Source organism: Rhinopithecus roxellana, chromosome 20, assembly GCF_007565055.1.
Source record: "Rhinopithecus roxellana isolate Shanxi Qingling chromosome 20, ASM756505v1, whole genome shotgun sequence".
Lineage (NCBI taxonomy): Eukaryota > Metazoa > Chordata > Mammalia > Primates > Cercopithecidae > Rhinopithecus > Rhinopithecus roxellana.
Genome location: NC_044568.1, coordinates 56,674,382 through 56,694,938, shown reverse-complemented (window position 1 = coordinate 56,694,938; position 20,557 = coordinate 56,674,382). Strand labels below are relative to the sequence as shown.

Here is a 20,557-nt window from a genome sequence, read left to right as displayed (position 1 = left end):
TTCTCCTCTTCTAAGAAGATTATTATTGTTGTTATTTTTGAGACAAGATCTCACCCTGTTGCCCAGGCTGGAGTGCAGTGGCATGGTCACGGCCCACTTCAGCCTCACACTCCTGGGCTCAAGTGGTCCTCCCATTTCAGCCTCCTAAGTAGTTGAGACTATAGGCAAATACCACAATGCCTGGCTAATTTCATTACCTTTTGTAGAGATGAGGTCTTGCTATGTTGCCCAGGCTGGTCTTGAACCTCCTGGGGTCAAGCAGTCCGTGTACCTTGGCTTCCAAAAGTGCTGAGATTACAGATGTGAGCCACCACCACCCAGCTAAGATTATTTTTTAAATGTTTTATCCAGCAAATTGTTTTTTGCAGAAGAATAACCTAGTATACCATTACATGAAATCGGAAGTTCAGTTGCTCTTAGATCCTGTTTTGAGTAGAAAGTGCACACAGGTGCTTCAGATCTGGGTATTCCTGGGGTTTTGAATGAACAGATGTGCGCTGTGGTGCGGACGTTGTATGAGAGTCCCAGAGGCTGGGAGGGAGTGGAAGAGATGAACTGACATGGCCCAGAGCTGGCTGGTGACTGAATGGGTGACATCAGGCTTCCTTTTTCATCGTAGGGTGGTGAAAATCCACTCAAAGACAGTAATGAGTAAAGCGAAATGGTCAAAGTGAGTCACAGGTTGGGCTCCATCACCAAGGATCCAATGGGATGTGATAAAAGTCCTGAATCCAAAGAGAACATTGTTGTCGTCAGAGAGTTTCTTCAGATGCTGTTTCTATATATTCTATGGCATTTATGGGTGTTGAAGGCTCACGTTTCATATTTCTTGTGTTTCCTGTAATCTTTGCAGAAGGATTTTTGTTTGTATTCGGGGGCCAAGATGAAAATAAGCAGACTCTTAGCTCAGGAGAAAAGTATGATCCAGATGCAAATGCCTGGACAGCATTGCCGCCCATGAACGAGGTAAAACACTGGTTCGTTTGTTTGATGTGTTGCTTTCCCCTTAGCACTTCTGTTTGTTTTGTGTCTGAGTTCAAGGAAGAAGCAGCAGCCCTGCCAAGCCCCCGCTTCATTTGCTCCAACCTCTCCTTCTAGTGCCCGTCTCTCCTCCCCTTCCTGGCCTTCACTCATTCTGGCCTCCTTCAGTTTCTGAAATCTTCCAGGAATGCTCTCGCCCCGGCCTTCCCATTTGTCCTGCCCTATGCAGATGCCAGCGTGGCCTGCCCCCTCCTCACAGCACCTTCTCAGCGGGCCTCCCTCCTGCCTCTTAGCTCTCCTGTCCCTGTCTTCATACCACGTCTAACCATCTCGTGGACCAGGCATTTTGAAGTTTTTCACATAAGCTCTTTGATGGCAGAGCATTACGTGTGTTCTGGTCAGTGTTTCATTTTCAGCCCTAGAATCGTGCTTGGCACATAGGGTTCACTACGTGAATATTCGTTGACAAACGGACATGAAACACCTGGGGCTTCTGTGATCCCAGATAGCCTTGGCCTGACCCTGTCCTCCGCAGCCCTTTCTGCCCTGGTCAATACCAGCCTTTCCACGTCAACTTGAAAACACTGCCCATTGCTATGCAAAAGTAATTGTATTGAACCAGAGGTAACAGTTCATTTTCTTTTTGTGAGCTATTATGGGTTAAGAAGTGAGGATTTTCTGAGGAACTCACCATGTATTTCATAACCTTGTTTTGAGAAATGACTTTGGCCTCTCTGGCTGTTGTGCTGGAAGAGGGGGCTGCTAGGGAAGCCAGAAATCTTTAAGAAGCATTATCGGAGAAATGGTTTTGAACGTGTTACTTCCAGCTGGAACACTGGGAAAAAGAAGTTCCTCTAATTTTTAAAAATAATTCCAACTTTTATTTTATACTCAGGGTAGGTATAAACCTACATGTGTAGGTTTATTACGTGTGTATATTGCATCATGCTGAGGTTTGCAGTAAGATTAATCCAGTCTCCCAGGTACTGAGCATCGTACCCAATAGTTAGTTTTTCAGCCTTGGCTCCCCTCCCTGCCTCCCTGCTCTAGGAGTCCCCAGTGTCTATTGTTGCCATCTTTATGTCTCTCTAATTTTTATTAAGTATATGAATATTAGCTTTTAATATGATCATTGGCCTTGTGTGTTCAGAGATCGCTGATGTCGTTTCAGGCAAGACATAACTTCGGAATTGTGGAGATAGATGGGATGCTGTACATTTTGGGAGGAGAGGATGGTGAAAAGGAGCTGATTTCCATGGAGTGTTACGATATTTATTCTAAAACCTGGACAAAGCAACCTGATTTGACCATGGTCAGAAAGGTGAGGACTGCATTTTGTGGTAACTAGTTTGTGTACACATTGGATTTTAAACTTAATGTGTCTTCATATCCTGAATAGACCTTTAATATAACTGATAGTGTTAAAAGAATTAACTTTATAGAAGGCTGCCTTTATTGGTAGTTTGCCTTCCCTGTCATCAGCCACACACCAATATAGGAAAGTGGGCGTGTGTGAGAGTTTACCCTGGTGGTGGGCTCTATGCAGCACCACTGTGTGCCAATCTCCACATTTCAGTTGCACAAATGGTGTAGCAGCCACATCTTCCCAACCTGTTTTCTTTCTGTCTTGCCCTGTCTTTCTCTCTCGCTCTCTTTCTCTCTCTTTCCTTTTTTTCTTGAGACAGGGTGTCACTCTGTTGCCCCCGTTAGAGTACCGTGGCGCCATCTTGGCTCATTGCAACCTCTTTCTGCCTCAAGCGATCCTCCCACCTCAGCCTACTGAATGGCTGAGACAAAAGGTGTGCACCACCACACCCAGCTAATTTTTGTTTTTTTAAGTAGAGATAGGGTTTCACCGTGTTGCCCCAGCTGGTCTTCAACTCTTAGGCTGAAGCGATCCCCCATCTCTACAAACAAATTTTAAATAAAGTTAGCCAGGCACAGTGGTGGGCGCCTGTAGTCCCAGCTACCCAGGAGGCTGAAGTGGAAGGATCTGTTGAGCCCAGGAGTTTGAAGCTGCAGTGAACTGTGATGGCAGCACTGCACTCCAGCCAAGGCAACCGAATGAGACCCTGTATCTGGTAAATAAATGAATAAAAATGAGGCTTTTGAACTTCTTTCACTTAGTGAAATAGTGTCAGATGGAGTAAGCTCCTTTTCGGAAGATTAACAATATGTGTCTTACTTTGCTCTTCTCATTTTAAAGTCTGGTGTTGTAATACTGAAAAGCACCATCGTTTTACTGTTAGAAATCAAACCCTTTCCTAAATCTCTTTTAAGTGTGCCCCGGACGGGTTAATATCTATTCACCTGACCTGAATGAGAAATGTTGCCTCTCCCCAACCATTGTTTTCTACTTTCAGATCGGCTGCTATGCAGCTATGAAAAAGAAAATTTACGCCATGGGTGGAGGCTCCTATGGAAAGCTGTTTGAGTCTGTGGAGTGTTATGATCCCAGGACCCAGCAGTGGACTGCCATATGTCCACTGAAAGAGAGGAGGTACACGGATGTGGGTGGACTTCGTAGATTCCCTTGCTGTTCACTGGGTCTGGAGCCCCTTACCCTGCCTGGGTTTTCTTCTTTTCTTTCAGAGTAACCTTTTCTTTGACTTGGCATTTCCTGAGAAAGGAAGGCCCACATAGTAATGCTGCAGAGTTAAACCAGCATAAGAGGAACGCGGGAGCGGCCGGGCGCGGTGGCTCAAGCCTGTAATCCCAGCACTTTGGGAGGCCGAGACGGGCGGATCACGAGGTCAGGAGATCGAGACCATCCTGGCTAACACGGTGAAACCCCGTCTCTCCTAAAAAATACAAAAAACTAGCCGGGCGACGTGGCGGGGACCTGTAGTCCCAGCTACTCGGGAGGCTGAGGAAGGAGAATGGCATAAACCCAGGAGGCGGAGCTTGCAGTGAGCTGAGATCCAGCCACTGCACTCCAGCCTGGGCGACAGAGCAAGACGCTGTCTCAACAAAAAAAAAAAAAAAAGAGGAACGCGGGAGTGAGATCTCATGTTGTACTGCTTGTGCCTAATACGCTGTGTGTGGCCTTTCAGGTTTGGAGCAGTGGCCTGTGGAGTTGCTATGGAGCTGTATGTGTTTGGGGGAGTCCGAAGTCGTGAGGACGCCCAGGGTAGCGAGATGGTAACTTGCAAGTCCGAGTTCTACCATGACGAGTTTAAAAGGTAACTAAGAATGGTTTCACGTAGCTACTGCAACTTTTTCTTTGTGCTTTCAAAGTTGTATTTTAGCTTTGTTTAGTTTTCAGTCACTTTATTAAATTATGAGTTTAGGAGATATGTCTAATGCATACTAGATATTTATTCAGTGACTTCACAAGTGCTAGTGACTTAAAATGTCTCTAAATAGAAAATTTTTCTAATATGTAGGTCAGATCTTGACACTTAGTTGCTTAAAATCATTTATTGGCTCCCTATAGCTTTTAGGAAAAAGTTTAAAACTCCTTACCTTGTTGGGCGTGGTGGCTCACACCCGTAATCTCAACATTTAGGGAGGTAGAAACTGAAGATTGCTTGAGCCCAGGAGTTGGAGATTTGCCTGGGCCACATAAGAAGACCCTGTGTTCTCCAAAGAAAAATAAATAAATAAACTGCTTAACTTAGCGTATGTGGCCTTTTGTGATAATGGCCTTTGCTTTTTCCTGCTACTAACCCGGATACTTTACACTGAGCCACTTTCCCCTGCGAAATCAAGTATGATTGTCTCAGCTCTGTGTTCATATGCTGCTTCTTGCCTAAAAGCTTCCTTCCCACTGAGCATCCAGTTAGCTTGGCGTTTTTCAAAACTGCTTAGTTATCAAAACCTAGAGAAAGCCTTCTCACACCTTCTACTCTGATTTAAATCCCTTCATCTATGATCCCATGCACTCCAGACAAGTCTCTCTCTGGGGTTGTGACTGTTAACTGCAAGCAACTTCAGGGCAAGGTCCACCTTCGTCAGCTCTGTATCCTGGCTTCCAACATCCTACCTGCTTGTATCAGATACTTAGTAAAATGTTGATTAAGTGGCTAAGGCGTGGTGTCCGAGATTCTTAAAACCTCTGAAATGGCCGGGCGCGGTGGCTCAAGCCTGTAATCCCAGCACTTTGGGAGGCCGAGACGGGCGGATCACGAGGTCAGGAGATCGAGACCATCCTGGCTAATACGGTGAAACCCCATCTCTACTAAAAAAATACAAAAAACTAGCCGGGCGCAGTGGCGGGCGCCTGTAGTCCCAGCTACTCCGGAGACTGAGGCAGGAGAATGGCGGGAACCCGGGAGGCGGAGCTTGCAGTGAGCTGAGATCCGGCCACTGCACTCCAGCCTGGGCGACAGAGCAAGACTCCGTCTCAAAAAAAAAACAAAAAAACCTCTGAAAAGTGCCACATATGTCTTGTAGAGTCGATAACATCCTTCTGGATATCTTCTCTCTTTCCTCACGCATTTTATTGTTGTAACCACTGACAGTATTTTTATTGCGGTAATATGTTTAAATCCTAAGGGGAAATTGGTATGCTAAACATAATTTTATTTGAGTAGTTCAGTCATGTTACCAGAAGAGGGTGCCATAACATAATGTTTAATTTCATGCTGTTTTAGATTAAGGCAGTCAGTGAGCAGTTACAAAGATGCTGGAAATGCATGTAAATGCTACCTAACTTGTATTTTAAATTTAGGATATTTGCGTAGCCTTTTTTTCTATTTATAGGAATAGACTATCTTCGGAAAGTTTATTAGAGAGCAGTTTAGAGGATACTTGCTGTGGTGGGGCAGATTTTCAGACTTCTCTACGTTTTTCCTTCCTCGTTACATGACTGGGAGGGCTGACGGCCCAAGGGATGAAGTCTTTTGTTGTTGTTGTTGTTGTTGTTGTTGTTTTTTGAGACAGAGTCTCGCTCTGTCACCTGGGCTAGAGTGCAGTGGCGTGATCTCGGCGTACTGCAAGCTCCGCCTCCCGGGTTCAAGCAATTCTTCCCCCTCGGCCTCCCGAGTAGGCGGGACTACAGGCGCGCACCACCATACCCAGCTAATTTTTGTGTTTTCAGTAGAGACAAGGTTTCACTATGTTGGCCAGGTTGGTCTCGAGCTCCTGACCTCGTAATCCGCCCGCCTCAGCCTCTCAAAGTGCTGGGATTACAGGCATGAGCCACCACACCTGGCCTATTAGGTTGTTACATATTTGTAGTGGATAAGCTTTTAATACAACTATTACTTGCTTTAAGTTCATAATAATTAAACATAAGACTGTTGTTCCTTCTTTGCTATTTAAAAGCACTTCCAGGCCAGGCGCAGTGGCTCAAGCCTATATTCACAACACTTTGGGAGGCCAAGGCAGGCGGATCACTTGAGGCCAGGAGTTCAAAACCAGCCTGGCCAACATGGTGAAACCCTGTCTCCAACTAAAAGTACAAAAAAGGCCGGGCGCGGTGGCTCAAGCCTGTAATCCCAGCACTTTGGGAGGCCGAGACAGGCGGATCACGAGGTCAGGAGATCGAGACCATCCTGGCTAACACTTTGAAACCCCGTCTCTACTAAAAAATACAAAAAACTAGCCGGGTGAGGTGGCGGGCGCCTGTAGTGGGAGGCTGAGGCAGGAGAATGGTGTGAACCCGGGAGGCGGAGCTTGCAGTAAGCTGAGATCCGGCCACTGCACTCCAGCCCCAGTGACAGAGTGAGACTCCGTCTCAAAAAAAAAAGTACAAAAAAAAAAAAAAATTATCCAGGCCTAGTGGCACACACCTGTAGTCCTGGCTGCTTAGAAGGCCGAGGCATGAGAATTGGTTGAACCCAGGAGGTGGAGGGTGCAGTGAGTCGAGATTGTGCCACAGCACTCTAGCCTGGCCAACAAAGTGAGACCCTGTCTCTAAATAAATAAATAAATAAAAGCACTTCCAAATAAAATTCATGTATGTTTAGTTCCTTATTCCTAAGCTCTCCAATGTTTGTAAATAGAATAAAGCTGTTAATTTATCTTATCAATGTAAGATTCTAACATGTTTAGATAACATACAACACCAAATGCCATGTATTTGTTTAATCTTCAAAACAGCACTCTGAAGTGTATGTGGGTACTGTTACTATTCCTATTTTCCATACGAGGAAATCACAGCACAGAAAGGGTGAGCGATGTGCCCACAGACACACAAGGAGCGAGGAGCTGAGGCGGGATCTGAACTCAGGCATTCTGGCCCCAGAGTCAACCTTTTCAGCTACCACACTAGGTTGACCTTAAAATGTAGGCTTTCCTGTAACTATTGAAAGAACAAAACAACATGTAGGAGTAGTTTATTTCTTAAAAGATCAGATGCAAATGTGTTACACTGGCATAGCGTGGAAACTGTAGTTGCCGGATGAGCAGTCCATATTCGATTGGAGACCATGTCAATTGTTTTTAAGTAATCTCTTGTCTTTCCTGTCTTTGTTCCCTATTTTTAGGTTAAAACTTTCCGGGAAAAAAAGGCCATATCTTATTCTTTTCTGTTTTTCTGAATAAAAGCAAAACTGCTTGAAAGGCAAGCAAAGAAATTGCCATAAAGTATTACCAAGTCAGAGCAACAGCGTCATATACTCAGAATGACAGTTTCTCTATTTCTGTTCCTTGTGTCCCTATTCTGTTAATAACACTACTATCCTCCCAGTCATCCATGTTCACAAAAGGGTCATCTTGGCCAGGCACAGTGACTGACACCTATAATCCCAGAACTCTGGGAGACCCAAATGGGAGGATCCCTTGAGCCCAGGAGTTCAAGACAACCCTGAGTAACATAGTGAGACGTTGTCTCTACAAAAGATTCAAAAATGAGCTGAGCATGGTGGTCCGTGCCTGTGGTCCCAGCTACTTGGGAGGCTGAGGCAGAAGGATCACTTGAACCTGGGAAGTGGTGAAAGCTGCAGTGGACCATGATCATGCCATTACACTCCAACCTGAGTGCCAGAGCAAGACCTCGTCTCAAAAAAGGGAGTCATCTTGAATTCTGTCTTGTACTTTGCAACTCATCAGTTGCCAGGTCTGGTCCTTTTTTGAATCTCAGTAGCACTTTTCACATTTCCCACCTTCCCTGCCCCGCTGCTACCCTCACAGTCACTCCTTTATCTGTGTAGTGTCTTTAGCCTCTGGCCAGCCTTGCCTGTGCAGTTACTCACTTGTGGGTTTGAAAGACGAATGGAAAGACGAACCTGACAAAAACTTTTTGCTCAGAGTTTTGATTGCCCGTCTCCAAGTTCTTGACTGTTTCCCGTTGCTTACCAAATAAAGATAATAGTACTTAGCCACCTACTCAGGGTTCTTCATGATTTGAAGTTAAGAAAAAGTTTCACCCTTTTTCAGTATCTTTCTTTCACATGTCCTATACTCCAGCTCACTTTTTAAACCCTCTTGTGTTTTACTGCCTCTCTGCATTTGCTTAGCCTGGATGCGCCTCTACTTTCATTTTTTACAGTATATGAGTTATATTAACTGTTCTTTGAAGTTGAGGTCTGTCAGTTTCCTCTTTTGATTCCTGAATATATAACTAGAATAGACATACCTGACAACTGGCAAAATCACCATACTGGTTCTCTGACACATGGATTGGGGGCCACTGTGACAACAAGGGCTAAGTGGAAGTCCCTGGAACTTTCCTTCTCTACCAAAATAGAAAACCAGAAGCAATACTGCATCCTGGGGGAATCTGCAAACATTATGCCACCATCAAAGACTAGAAAATGCAGGAGAGGCGATGCCTATCACATCCCCACTTAATTCACCTAGAAAAAGTAGAAAAGTAAAATGGGTCTCGGAAAATCTTGGAAATTTTTTATTTGAAACAGTATGTTATCAATTTTAAAATGTTTGTGTAGTTTGTTTTTAGGTTTTCCTTTTACTTTGGGTTTCTTTTACTCTTTTCTAGCTTCAGGTAGAATTCTAGATTACCCATGGTAGATCTTTTGCTTTTTTCATGCACATAGCAAAAGCTTTCATAAACTTGATCAGGTGATCGTACTGATCCCAGATTCTGTCTCAGATGTAATATCCTCACGCAAATGTTGTGTCTTTATGAGGCACAGTTCCCAGCCTTAGTATGGCAGCCACTGACATAGCTAATGTATTTTCTTCATACCAATTTGCAAGGGTCACCAGAAGCAGTTTGCTTTTACTTGTCAGGGGCAACAGTACACCTGCACAGCCTTGCCTCGGGGCTGTGTCAACTAAGATATATAATGGGCTAATGTCTGTTGTGTAGTAGTCCACGGATATTTTAATCATCATCATGTTCCACAAAACATCTCATTGGTCTACCCCATTGACCACATTGTGCTGTTTGTATCTGATGGTTGGGAAGAAACAGGTACTTTCAGATGCCTTAGTAAGACGTGTGAACTAGAGGATAAGAGATGAACCCCACCCCGACCACATCTATTTCAGTCATGGTCCAGTCAAGAGGCAAAAACCACACCAGTCATTTGAATAGGGAAAATGTAATATATGTAATTATCACTAGTAAGAGACAGTCAGCTACTAAAAGACTCTGAAAACGGTAGAAATAGCTAACGTAGGAAGTACAGCTGCTACCTTTAGGTCAGAGGAAAAACACCTGAGGGAACAAATTAGAAAGTATCTTCCCTACCCCACAGGGCCAAGATTCATCCCATTGGAAGTGTGTGTGCTGAGGCCACTGGAGAGCAGAGCACCAGGGTGCCAGGGGCCAGAGAAACAAGCTGGAGAGTGTGCACCCCTGGTCTCCTGCAGGCTGGTAGGAGCAAGCACAGGAGGAGTGAGAGGAGGGCAGCCAACAGCGGCAGAGCAGCCCTTTCGCCCCCAGCCTTGCCACAGTCTGCACCCTCTGTGGACAGAAGACCAGCTTCTACACGTGGTTCATTTCTCCATAGTATTTTCTGTTTCGTTGATTTCTACACTCACCTGTATTACTTCCATCCTTTTACTTTGGGTTTCTTTTACTCTTTTCTAGCTTCTTCAGGTAGAATTCTAGATTACTTATGGTAGATCTTTTGCTTTTCTAAGGCAAACAGTGAAAGCCTTCAGCTTTCCACAGAGCGCCACTCTAGCTGGACATACTGATGTGATTTATTTTCATGACCATTCAGTCTGCAGTATCATTTTTCCTTCTTCAAATTGGATGGTTTCTGTTGCTCTGTCTTGTTTGCTGCTGCTTTCTTTTGTTATCTCCATCCAGTGAATTTTTTTATTTCAAGTATTATGTTAGCAATTCTAAAATGTTTGTGTAGTTTGTTTTTAGGTTTCTAAATTTTCTGTGCTGAAATTTCCTATCTTTCCATCGCAAGCATATTTTTCTTTCCCATACTGAGCATCACTGTGGTAGTTATGTTCAAGTCCTTGCCTGTTAATTCCAGTATCTGAGTCATCTCAAGAGTTGGTGTCTGTTGATTGTTTGTTCCCTTGAGAAATGGGTTCTCATTTTTCCGGCTCCTGTTTTGTTGAGAAACTCTAGACTGGATCCTGGGTGTGGTTACTATTATGTTGTTGGGGCCTTGAATTTTCTTATATTGCTTTAGAGTGTTGCTCTGAGTTTTAGTCAGCAATTGACTTGGTTAGACGTAAATTGCAAGCCGTGCCACCTGCCATGGGTGGCAGCTGAAATCTCAATCCAGTTCTCGAAGCCTCAGTCATAAGCGTACATGGTTCCAGGGTTAGTTGAAGACTTGAGATGAGTGGATGCGCACAAATCGAGGGGTGCTTCTCTACCTCTCCTTTCTCAGGTTCTCCACTCACACTTTGGAGATCCTGGTTGCCCCAAGACCCCTTTTCCTGATTGCTGAGTCCTGTAGCCAGAAAGATGGCTATCTTTTCTGTAGGGGTTTAGCTCCCCAGAGCTGCCCCCGTGAGGCTGCCTTCAGAGAAAGCTACCAAGAAACGGGGAACTTAGTCCATACAGGTTGCTTGCTCCGTCAGCTTTCCATGGCTTTCCGGAATCTACCTGCTTTTCTTCAGTTTCCAGAGCACTCAGGTAGTTGTATTTTGTCCAGAGTTTACAGCTGACACTTGCAGCAGCTGAGAAGCCATTTGAAGAGTTTCTTCTGCCGTACTGGAAGCAGATGCCTCACCATAGCTCTCTTTTTCTTTCCTCCTCTCCTTTCTCCTCAATTGATTGCAGTCTTTTCCTCTGTAGCTGTCTGCCTCTCTCCTTTCCTGTCATTCCCCTTCTACTTCCCTGTCTCTGAAGTTCACTGTTGAAATCCATGCTGTATTTTAAGCTTCAGTCTCAGGGCAGTCTTAATTCTGAGTTACCAGAGCGTGCATCATTATAGCCCCCAAGGACTGACAAGCCCGTGTTTGAAAACATTGTAACTGAAGACACGATATTGCCTTGTTCATTGCAAAATTTACTATCGCTTAATGATACCTTCTAAGTACTAGAAGCTATGCAAAATACTTTACATTGGTATTTCATTTCATCCTCACAACAGTCATTTGAGGTTGGTGACGCTATCTGGTATCTCACTGGACAGATGAGGAGGCAGGCTGGGACAGCTAAACTGTTCAGGTCAGTGAGAGAATGAGTGGCATGTAAAACCTCATGTCCCTTTATACCTGTTTTATAAGCAGCCACACCTGAAGATGCAATTCAATTAAATTTTCAAATTAGTTCTGTTTAATTTGAAGCCTAGTCTTTACCTAAAATAGATCACCTAGGCTTATTTTTCTGAAACCCAGGAACTGAATCATTCATGTGCTTGGGACAAAACCTGGTAGATCATCTATGCAGTCCAGTGTCTTTAGCTTAATACAGTCATTGCAGGGATGAACTGAGTTGGTTTGATTCAGAATCTGGGAAGAACTTAGATGCTGAGGTGTAGTTATTTATGTTTAGGCCTAAAGACGTGAAATTTGAATAAATCAGCATTGTAGTTTGATGGTTTTCAAACATTTTCTTTGAAAGTTGTGTTCAGGGCCTCCATTTTCACTTTCAGCACAAGCTTTTAGATTTTTTCCCTTTTCCATTTCATTGGAGGCATTAGGGAGGCAGGGGCCAAAATCTATATCCCAGTCCCAGCAAAAACTACCTGACACCCATCAACATTCAGATGTTAGTTGAATCAAATATTAGATGAATGGCTTTAGAAGCGTGGTGCTTAGCTTTGTTTCTGAGTTGCTCTGTGATCATTAGGCTTCTGTGTTTATTGGAATTCTAAATGTGGAAGCTGCCTGCTTTAGAAGAGTCTAGGAAGAGTGTTCATTGAAATAAAAGTAGTGCTGTTGGGGAAATGATTGTGCATTTCTATTTGACATTGAGATGCCCTGGCTGCTTCACAGCATAGAGTTAGAGATGATGGAGTGATGACCATATGACTATGTCCTCCAGTGAGGGTAGGTCTGGACTTTGGTTACTCTTAAGACCATTTAGATGCGTTCCCAAGGTCCTACTGAAGTCCGCTGTGACCTAGCTATGCCTTTTAGCTATTAACAGACGATTGTTCCCAGAGGGAACATTATTATTACATAGCAGGGTCTAGATTTACTCTTTAAGAAAAAGAAATAAACTTTTATTTTTGAATAGTATTATAGACTTGTAGAAAAGTTGTAAAGCCAAAGAGTTCCCATTTCCAATAAGTCATTCACTCAGCTTCTTCTAGTGTTAACATCTTACATGACTGTAGTACAAGCATCAAAACCAGGATATTTACATTGTCCAAAATTATTAAGTAAACTACAGACTTACTGGAGTTTCACCAGCTTGTCCTCTAATGTCTTTTTTCTCAGTTTCCAGATCCAATCCAGGATTCTACATTGCATTCAGATACTGTGTTTGCTTAGACTCCTTTAATCTGTGATAGTTCTTCATTCTTTTTTTTTATTTATTTTATTTTATTTATTTATTTATTTATTTATTTATTTATTTATTTATTTTGAGACAGAGTCTTGCTCTGTCGCCAGGCTGGAGTGCAATGGCACCATCTCAGCTCACTGCAACCTCCACCTCCTGAGTTCAAGTGATTCTCCTGCCTCATCCTCCCGAGTAGCTGGGACTACAGGTGCGTGCCACCACACCCAGCTAATTTTTGTATTTTTAGTAGAGATGAGATTTCACCATGTTGGCCAGGATGGTCTCGATCTCTTGACCTTGTGATCCACCCACCTCAGCCTCCCAAAGTGCTGGGATTACAGACGTGAGCCACCACACCCAGCAGGTTCTTCATTCTTTCCCTGAGTCTCATGACCTTCATCCTCTTGAAGGTTATTGGTTCTTTTTTTTTCTTTTTCTTTTTGGTAGGATCTCTTAATTTGGATTGATCTAATGATTTCTTGCAATTAGACTGAGGTTATGCAGTTTGGCAATACCACAGAAGTCATATTATGCACTTCTCTGCATCATATCAGGGAGAACACATTGATGTGCCTTGTTGCTGGTGATGTTAACCTTGATGACTTGGTTAAGGTGGTATGTGTTAGATTTCTCCACTGGAAAGTTAACTGATTTTCTTGTTGTAATTAATAAATATCTTAGTGGAGATAATTTGAGAATTTGCAAAACCATTTTCTCCTGAAACTCTCAAGCACTCATTTGAGCATCCACTGGTAGACCTAGCCTGCAGAAGTCATTTCGGTGGCGTTTGCCTGGTGATGATTTTGTTTCCGTCATTCTTCTGCATCTATGAATCGGAATTTTTCAGTAAAGGAAACCTGTCCCTTTTTCCTGTTAATGTTTTCCAATTATTTATAGGATATGGATTCATGGATATTTATTTTACTCCCTGAGTTATAAATCCAGCACCATCATTACTGATTTTCATGCTCACATAGTTCCAGCCTCGGCTGTCAGGAGCTGCCTCACCATGGCTTCCTTGTCCTTTGACACACCCCCATCCTTTTTTAAGCACTTCCTATCTGGCACGACAGGATGCCCCAGACCCCTCTTATAGTTTTCTCTGCCTCAGCTCTGGGACTAACTTCTTCATAGAGCCTTAAATCTTTTTAGTGGTTATTAAATTGATTTTCAACAGAGGTGCCAAGACAATTTAGTGGGGGAAAGAAAAGCCTTTAGCAAATGGTACTGGAACAGCTAGCTATCTATATGGAAGAAAGTGAACTGTGATTCATGCCAGACACAAAAAATTAACTTGAAATGTATCATAGACCTAAATGTAAAAGATAAAACTGTAAAATTTCCAGAAGAGAGCATAGGAGAAAAATCTTCGTATTAGGGTAGGCAAAGATTTTTTAGCATGACGCAGAAACTGTGACTGTAAAAGAAGAAAAGGATATATTGGAGACCGGGCGCGGTGGCTCAAGCCTGTAATCCCAGCACTTTGGGAGGCCAAGACGGGCGGATCACGAGGTCAGGAGATTGAGACCATCCTGGCTAACACGATGAAACCCCGTCTCTACTAAAAAAAAAATACAAAAACTAGCTGGGCGACGTGGCAGGCGCCTGTAGTCCCAGCTACTCAGGAGGCTGAGGCAGGAGAATGTTGTAAACCCGGGAGGCGGAGCTTGCAGTGAGCTGAGATCCGGCCACTGCGCTCCAGCCTGGGCGACAGAACGAGACTCCATCTCAAAAAAAAAAAAAAAAAAGAAAGAAAAGGATATATTGGAATTCATCAAAGTTAAAAACTTAAGGTTCCATTAGGAAATTGAAAAGGCAACCTACATCCTGGGAAAAAGATTCATAATACATGTATCTAACAAAGTATCTGTATCCACAGGATATAAAGAATCTGACAATTCAATAAGAAGACAGTAAACCCAATTTTTAAAAAAATTTAGAGACAGTCTTGCTACGTCCTTTTTTTTTTTTTTTTTTTTTTGAGACAGGGTCTCACTTTTGCCCAGGCTGGAGTGCAGTGGTGTGATCTCAACTCATTGCAGCCTTGACCTCCTTAACGCAAGCGATCCTCCCACCTCAGCCTGAGTAGCTGGGACTACAGACAGATGCCACTACACTTGGCTAATTGTTGTAATTTTTGTAAAGACACGGTTTCACCATGTTGCCCAGCTGGTCTTGAACTCCTGGGCTCAAGTGATCCACCTGCCTCAGCCTCCCAAAGTATTGGGATTACAGGCGTGAGCCACCACATCTGGCCCCCAGTTTTAAAATGGGCAAACCTTTTAACACACATTTTATAACAGAACATAAAATAGGGCTGGGTGTGGCGGCTCCCACCTGCAATCCCAGCGCTTCTGGAGGCCAAGGATCACTTGAGCCCTGGAACCTGAGATCAGCCTGGGTAGCATGGTGAGACCTTATCTCTGTGAAAAAAAAATTGGTTTTCATTAACTGGGTGTGGTGGTGTGCACCTATGGTCCCAACTACTTGGGAGGGTGGGGTGAAAGGATCACTAGAGCCCAAGAGGTTGAGACTGCAGTGAGCTGTGATTGCGCCACAGCACTCCAGCCTAGATGAGTGACAGTGAGACCCTGTCTCAAAAAAAAAAAAAAAAAAAAATCCGTAAAATGACCAATAAGCACATGCAAAAATGCTCAACATCATTAGTCTTCAGGGAAGTGTACGCCATTAAAATAGCTAAAATTAATACAATACTGAGATCTCACAGTAATACTGAGCAATTGGAATTCTCACACATTGCTAATTGGAATGCAAAATTATGACATACCACTTTGGAAAGCAGTGGGGCACTTTTTTTTTCCAGTAGAAAATACCCTTACCATATAGCCCAGCAACGTCATAAGTCCATAAAAACAACTTGCTCTCTAATGTTCCTGACAGCCTTATTCATAATAGCCGAAAACTGGAACATCAACAAGTGAATGAATAACGAAGTCTGGGGCTGGGCTCTGTGGCTTACGCCTGTAATACAGCATTTTGGGAGGCTGAAGTGGGCAGATCACCTGAGCCCAGGAGCTCGAGACCAGCCTGGGCAACATGGCAAAATCCCATCTTTATGAGTATATATATATACACACACACACACACACACACACACATATACATACATACATATATGTGTATATATATAGGAATTAGCTGAGTGTGGTGGTGCACACCTGTAGTATCAGCTACTTGGAAGGCTGGGGTGGGAGGATCACCTGAAGTGGTAGGTTGAGGCTGCAGTGAACCATAGTTGCGTCTCTGCTCCCCAGCCTGGGGCAACAGAGGGAGAGCCTGTCTGAAAAACCAACAAATTCTGGTACATCCGTATGATGGAATACTGCTTAGAAATAAACAGAAATGAATGACAGATGCAAACAACAGCGTGGATGAATCTCAGAAACCTCGTGCTGAGCAGAAGCAGGTTGGAAAGCACATGCTGTTTATGACTCAATACATGTTTCATTCTAGCACAGACAAAACTATCTGTAGCAACTGGCAGCATGTCGGTGATTACCTGGCAGTGGAACATGGGGTCGAGATTGGCGCGTTGCCTGATACTGCCGATGACTCACCAAGTTTGCTGTGACAGTCTTCCGAGACGTTGTTGTCATCCTTTTGATTTCTTTAATTTTGTGCATCGGCTTTGTTTTCAGGTGGATCTATCTTAACGACCAGAATTTATGCATCCCCGCCAGTTCCTCTTTTGTTTATGGAGCTGTACCTATAGGAGCCAGTATTTATGTTATTGGAGATCTTGATACAGGTAAGAGTGTTATGGTGATTTTCTTGAAACTGTTTCCTGGTGATTCTGGGTACGTTTTCTCACCCTTGCTTATTTCCGTGGCTTAGGTACCAATTACGACTACGTGCGTGAGTTTAAAAGAAGCACAGGAACCTGGCACCACACTAAACCACTCCTTCCATCCGACCTTCGCCGCACAGGGTGTGCAGCCTTACGCATTGCGAATTGCAAGCTCTTCCGCCTGCAGCTTCAGCAAGGCTTATTCCGTATTCGTGTTCATTCCCCGTGAGGAGGAAGCAGAGCAGAGAGCAAGATCCTGACCCAAGGGCACCATAACATAGCTACGAAAGGGAGAGCAGCGATGGCAGCTGAACTCACTCTGTGCTGGGCTTTGGTATGGTAACTCTTTGGTGGCTTTATGATGCTTACAAACTTGAGCTTCAGCTCTTGTTGGGGAGAACACATAACTGTTGAAAAACTACCTGGGAGGAGTGAGTTCCTCCAGTTAGATGCGGCTGTAGACAATGGAGGCTAGTAAATATCAAAAGGAAAAGGGAGTGGGAATTGGTATCATGTAAAATATCAAAGTTAAAATACTAAGGTGCATTTTCCCTGAAGGGAACTCATGTCTGACTGCTGTGTTCAAATACGTAGCTTTGGTAACAAACAAAATCCATATATGCAAACCAACATATCCAAACATGCCAAGACTGCTTTTCCACTGCACTTGGAAGGATGTATTATGCCTAACCCTGCCCGACAAATTAAGGTTTGTGCCTAAAATGTTAGATCGGACTGTATGCCAGTTAGTCTCCATTTATTCCTAGTACTCTGTCCTAAGAATCTTTTTAAAACTATATCATGATGAATTGAAATGAAGAGAAAATTGCTCTTTTGTAACTTTATCTTAGTAATGTAAAGCTTCAGTAAATTGATGAGTCAGGTTGCAGCCCTCATGTGAACTGAAAGAAGTTGCTCACTTCTGTGTTGACTTAGATCAAGACACGTCCCGCATCCTTTCTGGGGTAGTACCTGTGGAGCTGGGAAGGGTCTCCTGCAGTGCCATTCTGCCTTCTCAATGAACAAAACCATTTTCTAAGTATGAGGATATTAGTGAGTAGGAGATTTTATAAAAGAAAGACCTGAGTCAGACAAATAATAAAGGTCTGCTATGGCTAAAAGAACACAAAAAAGCTCTCCAGACAAAATATATAGGGATCAAAAACTTTTTCACATAACCTGTCTGAAAGCACACAAAGTCTTGTTTACTACTGTTTAGGGTCTGAAAGCTTGTCTTAGAATGCGAATCTGTGTTAAGAATCTAGTCTTTGTAATAGAAGTTTCCCAGTGGCATTCGCTAGTGAGAGTTTTAGATAAATTATGTTACGAGTAAAGTTTGGCTGGTAGAATAAACTACCTCAACTTAATTTCATTCTGTTGATAGAGCAAATTAATCTTTTCCTCCTTCCCTCCTTTCCTATCTCTCATTCCCACCTCAACTCACTTTACCCCACTTCTCATTGGGGGAAAAATGTCTTTTGTTCGTGGAACGTATCTTGTAAGATATTTTGTTTTCCACTTGAATTACACCACCCTAGTGTGAAATCGGGGACTTCAAAGTGCTTGATTACTTCCTAAATTGAATTTTATGCAATGTCAAATTTCTAATCAATTTAATATACAGTACTTCATTTTTAATTGTTTTCTACAGCTTTTTTTTTTTCCTCTTGGAATATGGCTGTAAGAAGCAGCATTTTGTCTTAATTAACACATGTATAAAGGTATCCTTTGGTTGTAAATCGAGAACAGGAATTTCTTCCAGAAACTTCCTATATGGAACGTTTGTATGCAGTTAACATGCATATGAAAAACATGACTTATGTTCTCCCACCCATAGATATGAAAAAGGGTGACCTAACTGTGATTTTTTTTCTTATACCTGCTGGAAGTCAGTACAATGCTACAGAAGTTGCTGAAAGATGCTATGCCTGTGGGGTTCTGGAGGGTGTTGAGTGTGGTACATTAACTCTCCATTTTAACCAGAAGATACCTGATAAGAGAAGGTGTAAGGTTTTTATCTTATGTACTAGAGGCACCAGGCCAGGTGTGCCGCAGAGTCATGTAATTCAATAATGTTTAATATGTCAGTCAAAACCAAGTTCAGAATTGTTTTGTGTACCAGTCAGCTGTTGTCTACACATTTTCCTAGTGACACTGTGGACATCTTTTAATGAAAGCAAACTATGTGGCCTCTGCAAAGAAAGGAAGATTTTTCTTTTTTACAACTAGACATTAGTTTTAGAGGAAGCGAATAGCTGAAAAACTAAATTTGCTTTGGTGAAATATCCTGTACAGAACAGTACCTTGGCATTCAGCAGCTGCAGTTGGGGAACATTAGAACAGTAACTGATGTGCAGTTAAAGCCACGATCGTCAGCAATTCTCTTTTTTTAATTTCTGAAATTTAAAGTTTTTTTTCCAGTCTACGCCAGGCCTCTCCAAGGAGACAGTTCATTATTTAGGAGTGAATGTGTTCCTCTTGCAATATTATCAGTACCTGCATGACTTGGTAAATTCATTTTATAAAAATAGTGTTTTGTGTTTTTTTTAATTTTGGTTCATTGACACTATAACTGCAGAAATTAGATCATGTTTTATAAAATAAATTTGCCACATAATATGGGATGCAATAACCAATAAAAGCTGCTAAGTGCCAAACTGTCACTTTGCTCTATATCAGCATTCAAATACTGTGTTGAAGTATAGGGTTGTATTTAATTTTACTATGCTCCAAAATTAATCATGACTCTTTTGTAAATGACAGTTATTTCAGTATTGTAAAATAAATTTTGACTCATTTCACGCAGGTTTGTGTTTTCACATTCCACTTATGTCTTGAAACATCGTTTCTTGATAACTTTTTGATACTTCTTTCTTGATACGTCACTTTTACCAGGTGTGTGTTGGGATTGGTGGCTCAGGATAGGTCTTAAATTTTACGTACAAATATCTTTGGGGGAAGTGCAATTTATTTTCGGAAGGAAAGTTGTCTCAGGTTAGAATAAGTGAATATTTAAAGAATCTCTCCTAGGCTGCAGTCTAAAATAGGTAGTTTCTTTCTTTGTTTAACACATCCAAATTTAGATTTTTCAAAGATTTAAGTGTTTAATTTAAAGTGTTTTTTGTTTTGTTTTTGATAGTGCTTACATCCTGTGAGAAGAAAAAGTGTGAGAGATGAGTGAGTGCGCGTGTGTGTGTGTGATGCTATTTAACCTGATAAATGTATTGGTATGTGTTTACTTTTTGAATTGTAGTTCTAAACTACATATGTTACTGTCTCCTGGTGCTTCAGATAAATTCTTGAGCCTGTTGACCTTCAGTTTATACTACGGTGTCAAACTCATATTGAGTGTAAATATTGAAATATTTATAGTTTATAATAAGTTTTACTTGGTGTTCGCATTTCTCTTCTTTAGAAGGATTAAAAACAGTGTTTACCAACTCATAGTTGGTATACTGTCAAGATTTGGCCTAAGAAATTTCTAAATTCATTGTTTAGCTTAATGCTTCATTGCCGTAAGAAATTGATAGCTAACTGTAGGCTTTTTTCAAACTGTATAACAACCAAACAAGAGCACTTGGGGGTATGTTGGATGGTGTTTTGTTTGTAAACACTTTGTTATATTGCACTACCACTTTAATGATGATACTTTCTTCATTGATGGTTTGGAAGTGTCATTTTTATAATTTATGAGTTGGGGGGGATTCCCTAGTCAATGTATAGGAAATACATTCTTTGTACAAACATGGTAAAGAGAGGACTGTCTTTGCTATGGCACCTAAGCCACTCATGGTTAGTTAAGTTTCATTTCTAGAGAAATGTCTTAGCTACTGTGGCCCATTAGAGTTCCATTTGGTACATTCCTACCTCAGTGTACCAAACCAGGGATTCCAAAAACCTTCCAAGGAATTCTAGAAACAGCGCAGTGTTCCCTTCCAGAATGTTGGCATTCATGATTCAAGAGGCCTCCTGTGGTCAGATGAAGACCT

General features: G+C 42.4%; 1 protein-coding gene across 3 annotated transcripts in view; it reads left to right on the top strand.

Moving 5' to 3' along the window:
• GAN (gigaxonin) overlaps positions 1–19,385 on the top strand; it is a 68,265-nt gene extending 48,880 nt beyond the window's left edge. For all 3 annotated transcript variants that reach the window (XM_030925217.1, XM_030925216.1, XM_010375149.2), the window contains 6 exons: positions 854–966; positions 2,153–2,302; positions 3,345–3,481; positions 4,035–4,163; positions 16,420–16,529; positions 16,616–19,385. In XM_030925217.1, coding sequence (XP_030781077.1) covers positions 854–966; positions 2,153–2,302; positions 3,345–3,481; positions 4,035–4,163; positions 16,420–16,529; positions 16,616–16,797 — 821 coding nt within the window. In that variant the 3' untranslated portion in view covers positions 16,798–19,385. The remainder of the gene's footprint in view (positions 1–853; positions 967–2,152; positions 2,303–3,344; positions 3,482–4,034; positions 4,164–16,419; positions 16,530–16,615) is intronic.
• Positions 19,386–20,557: the final 1,172 nt, after the last annotated feature.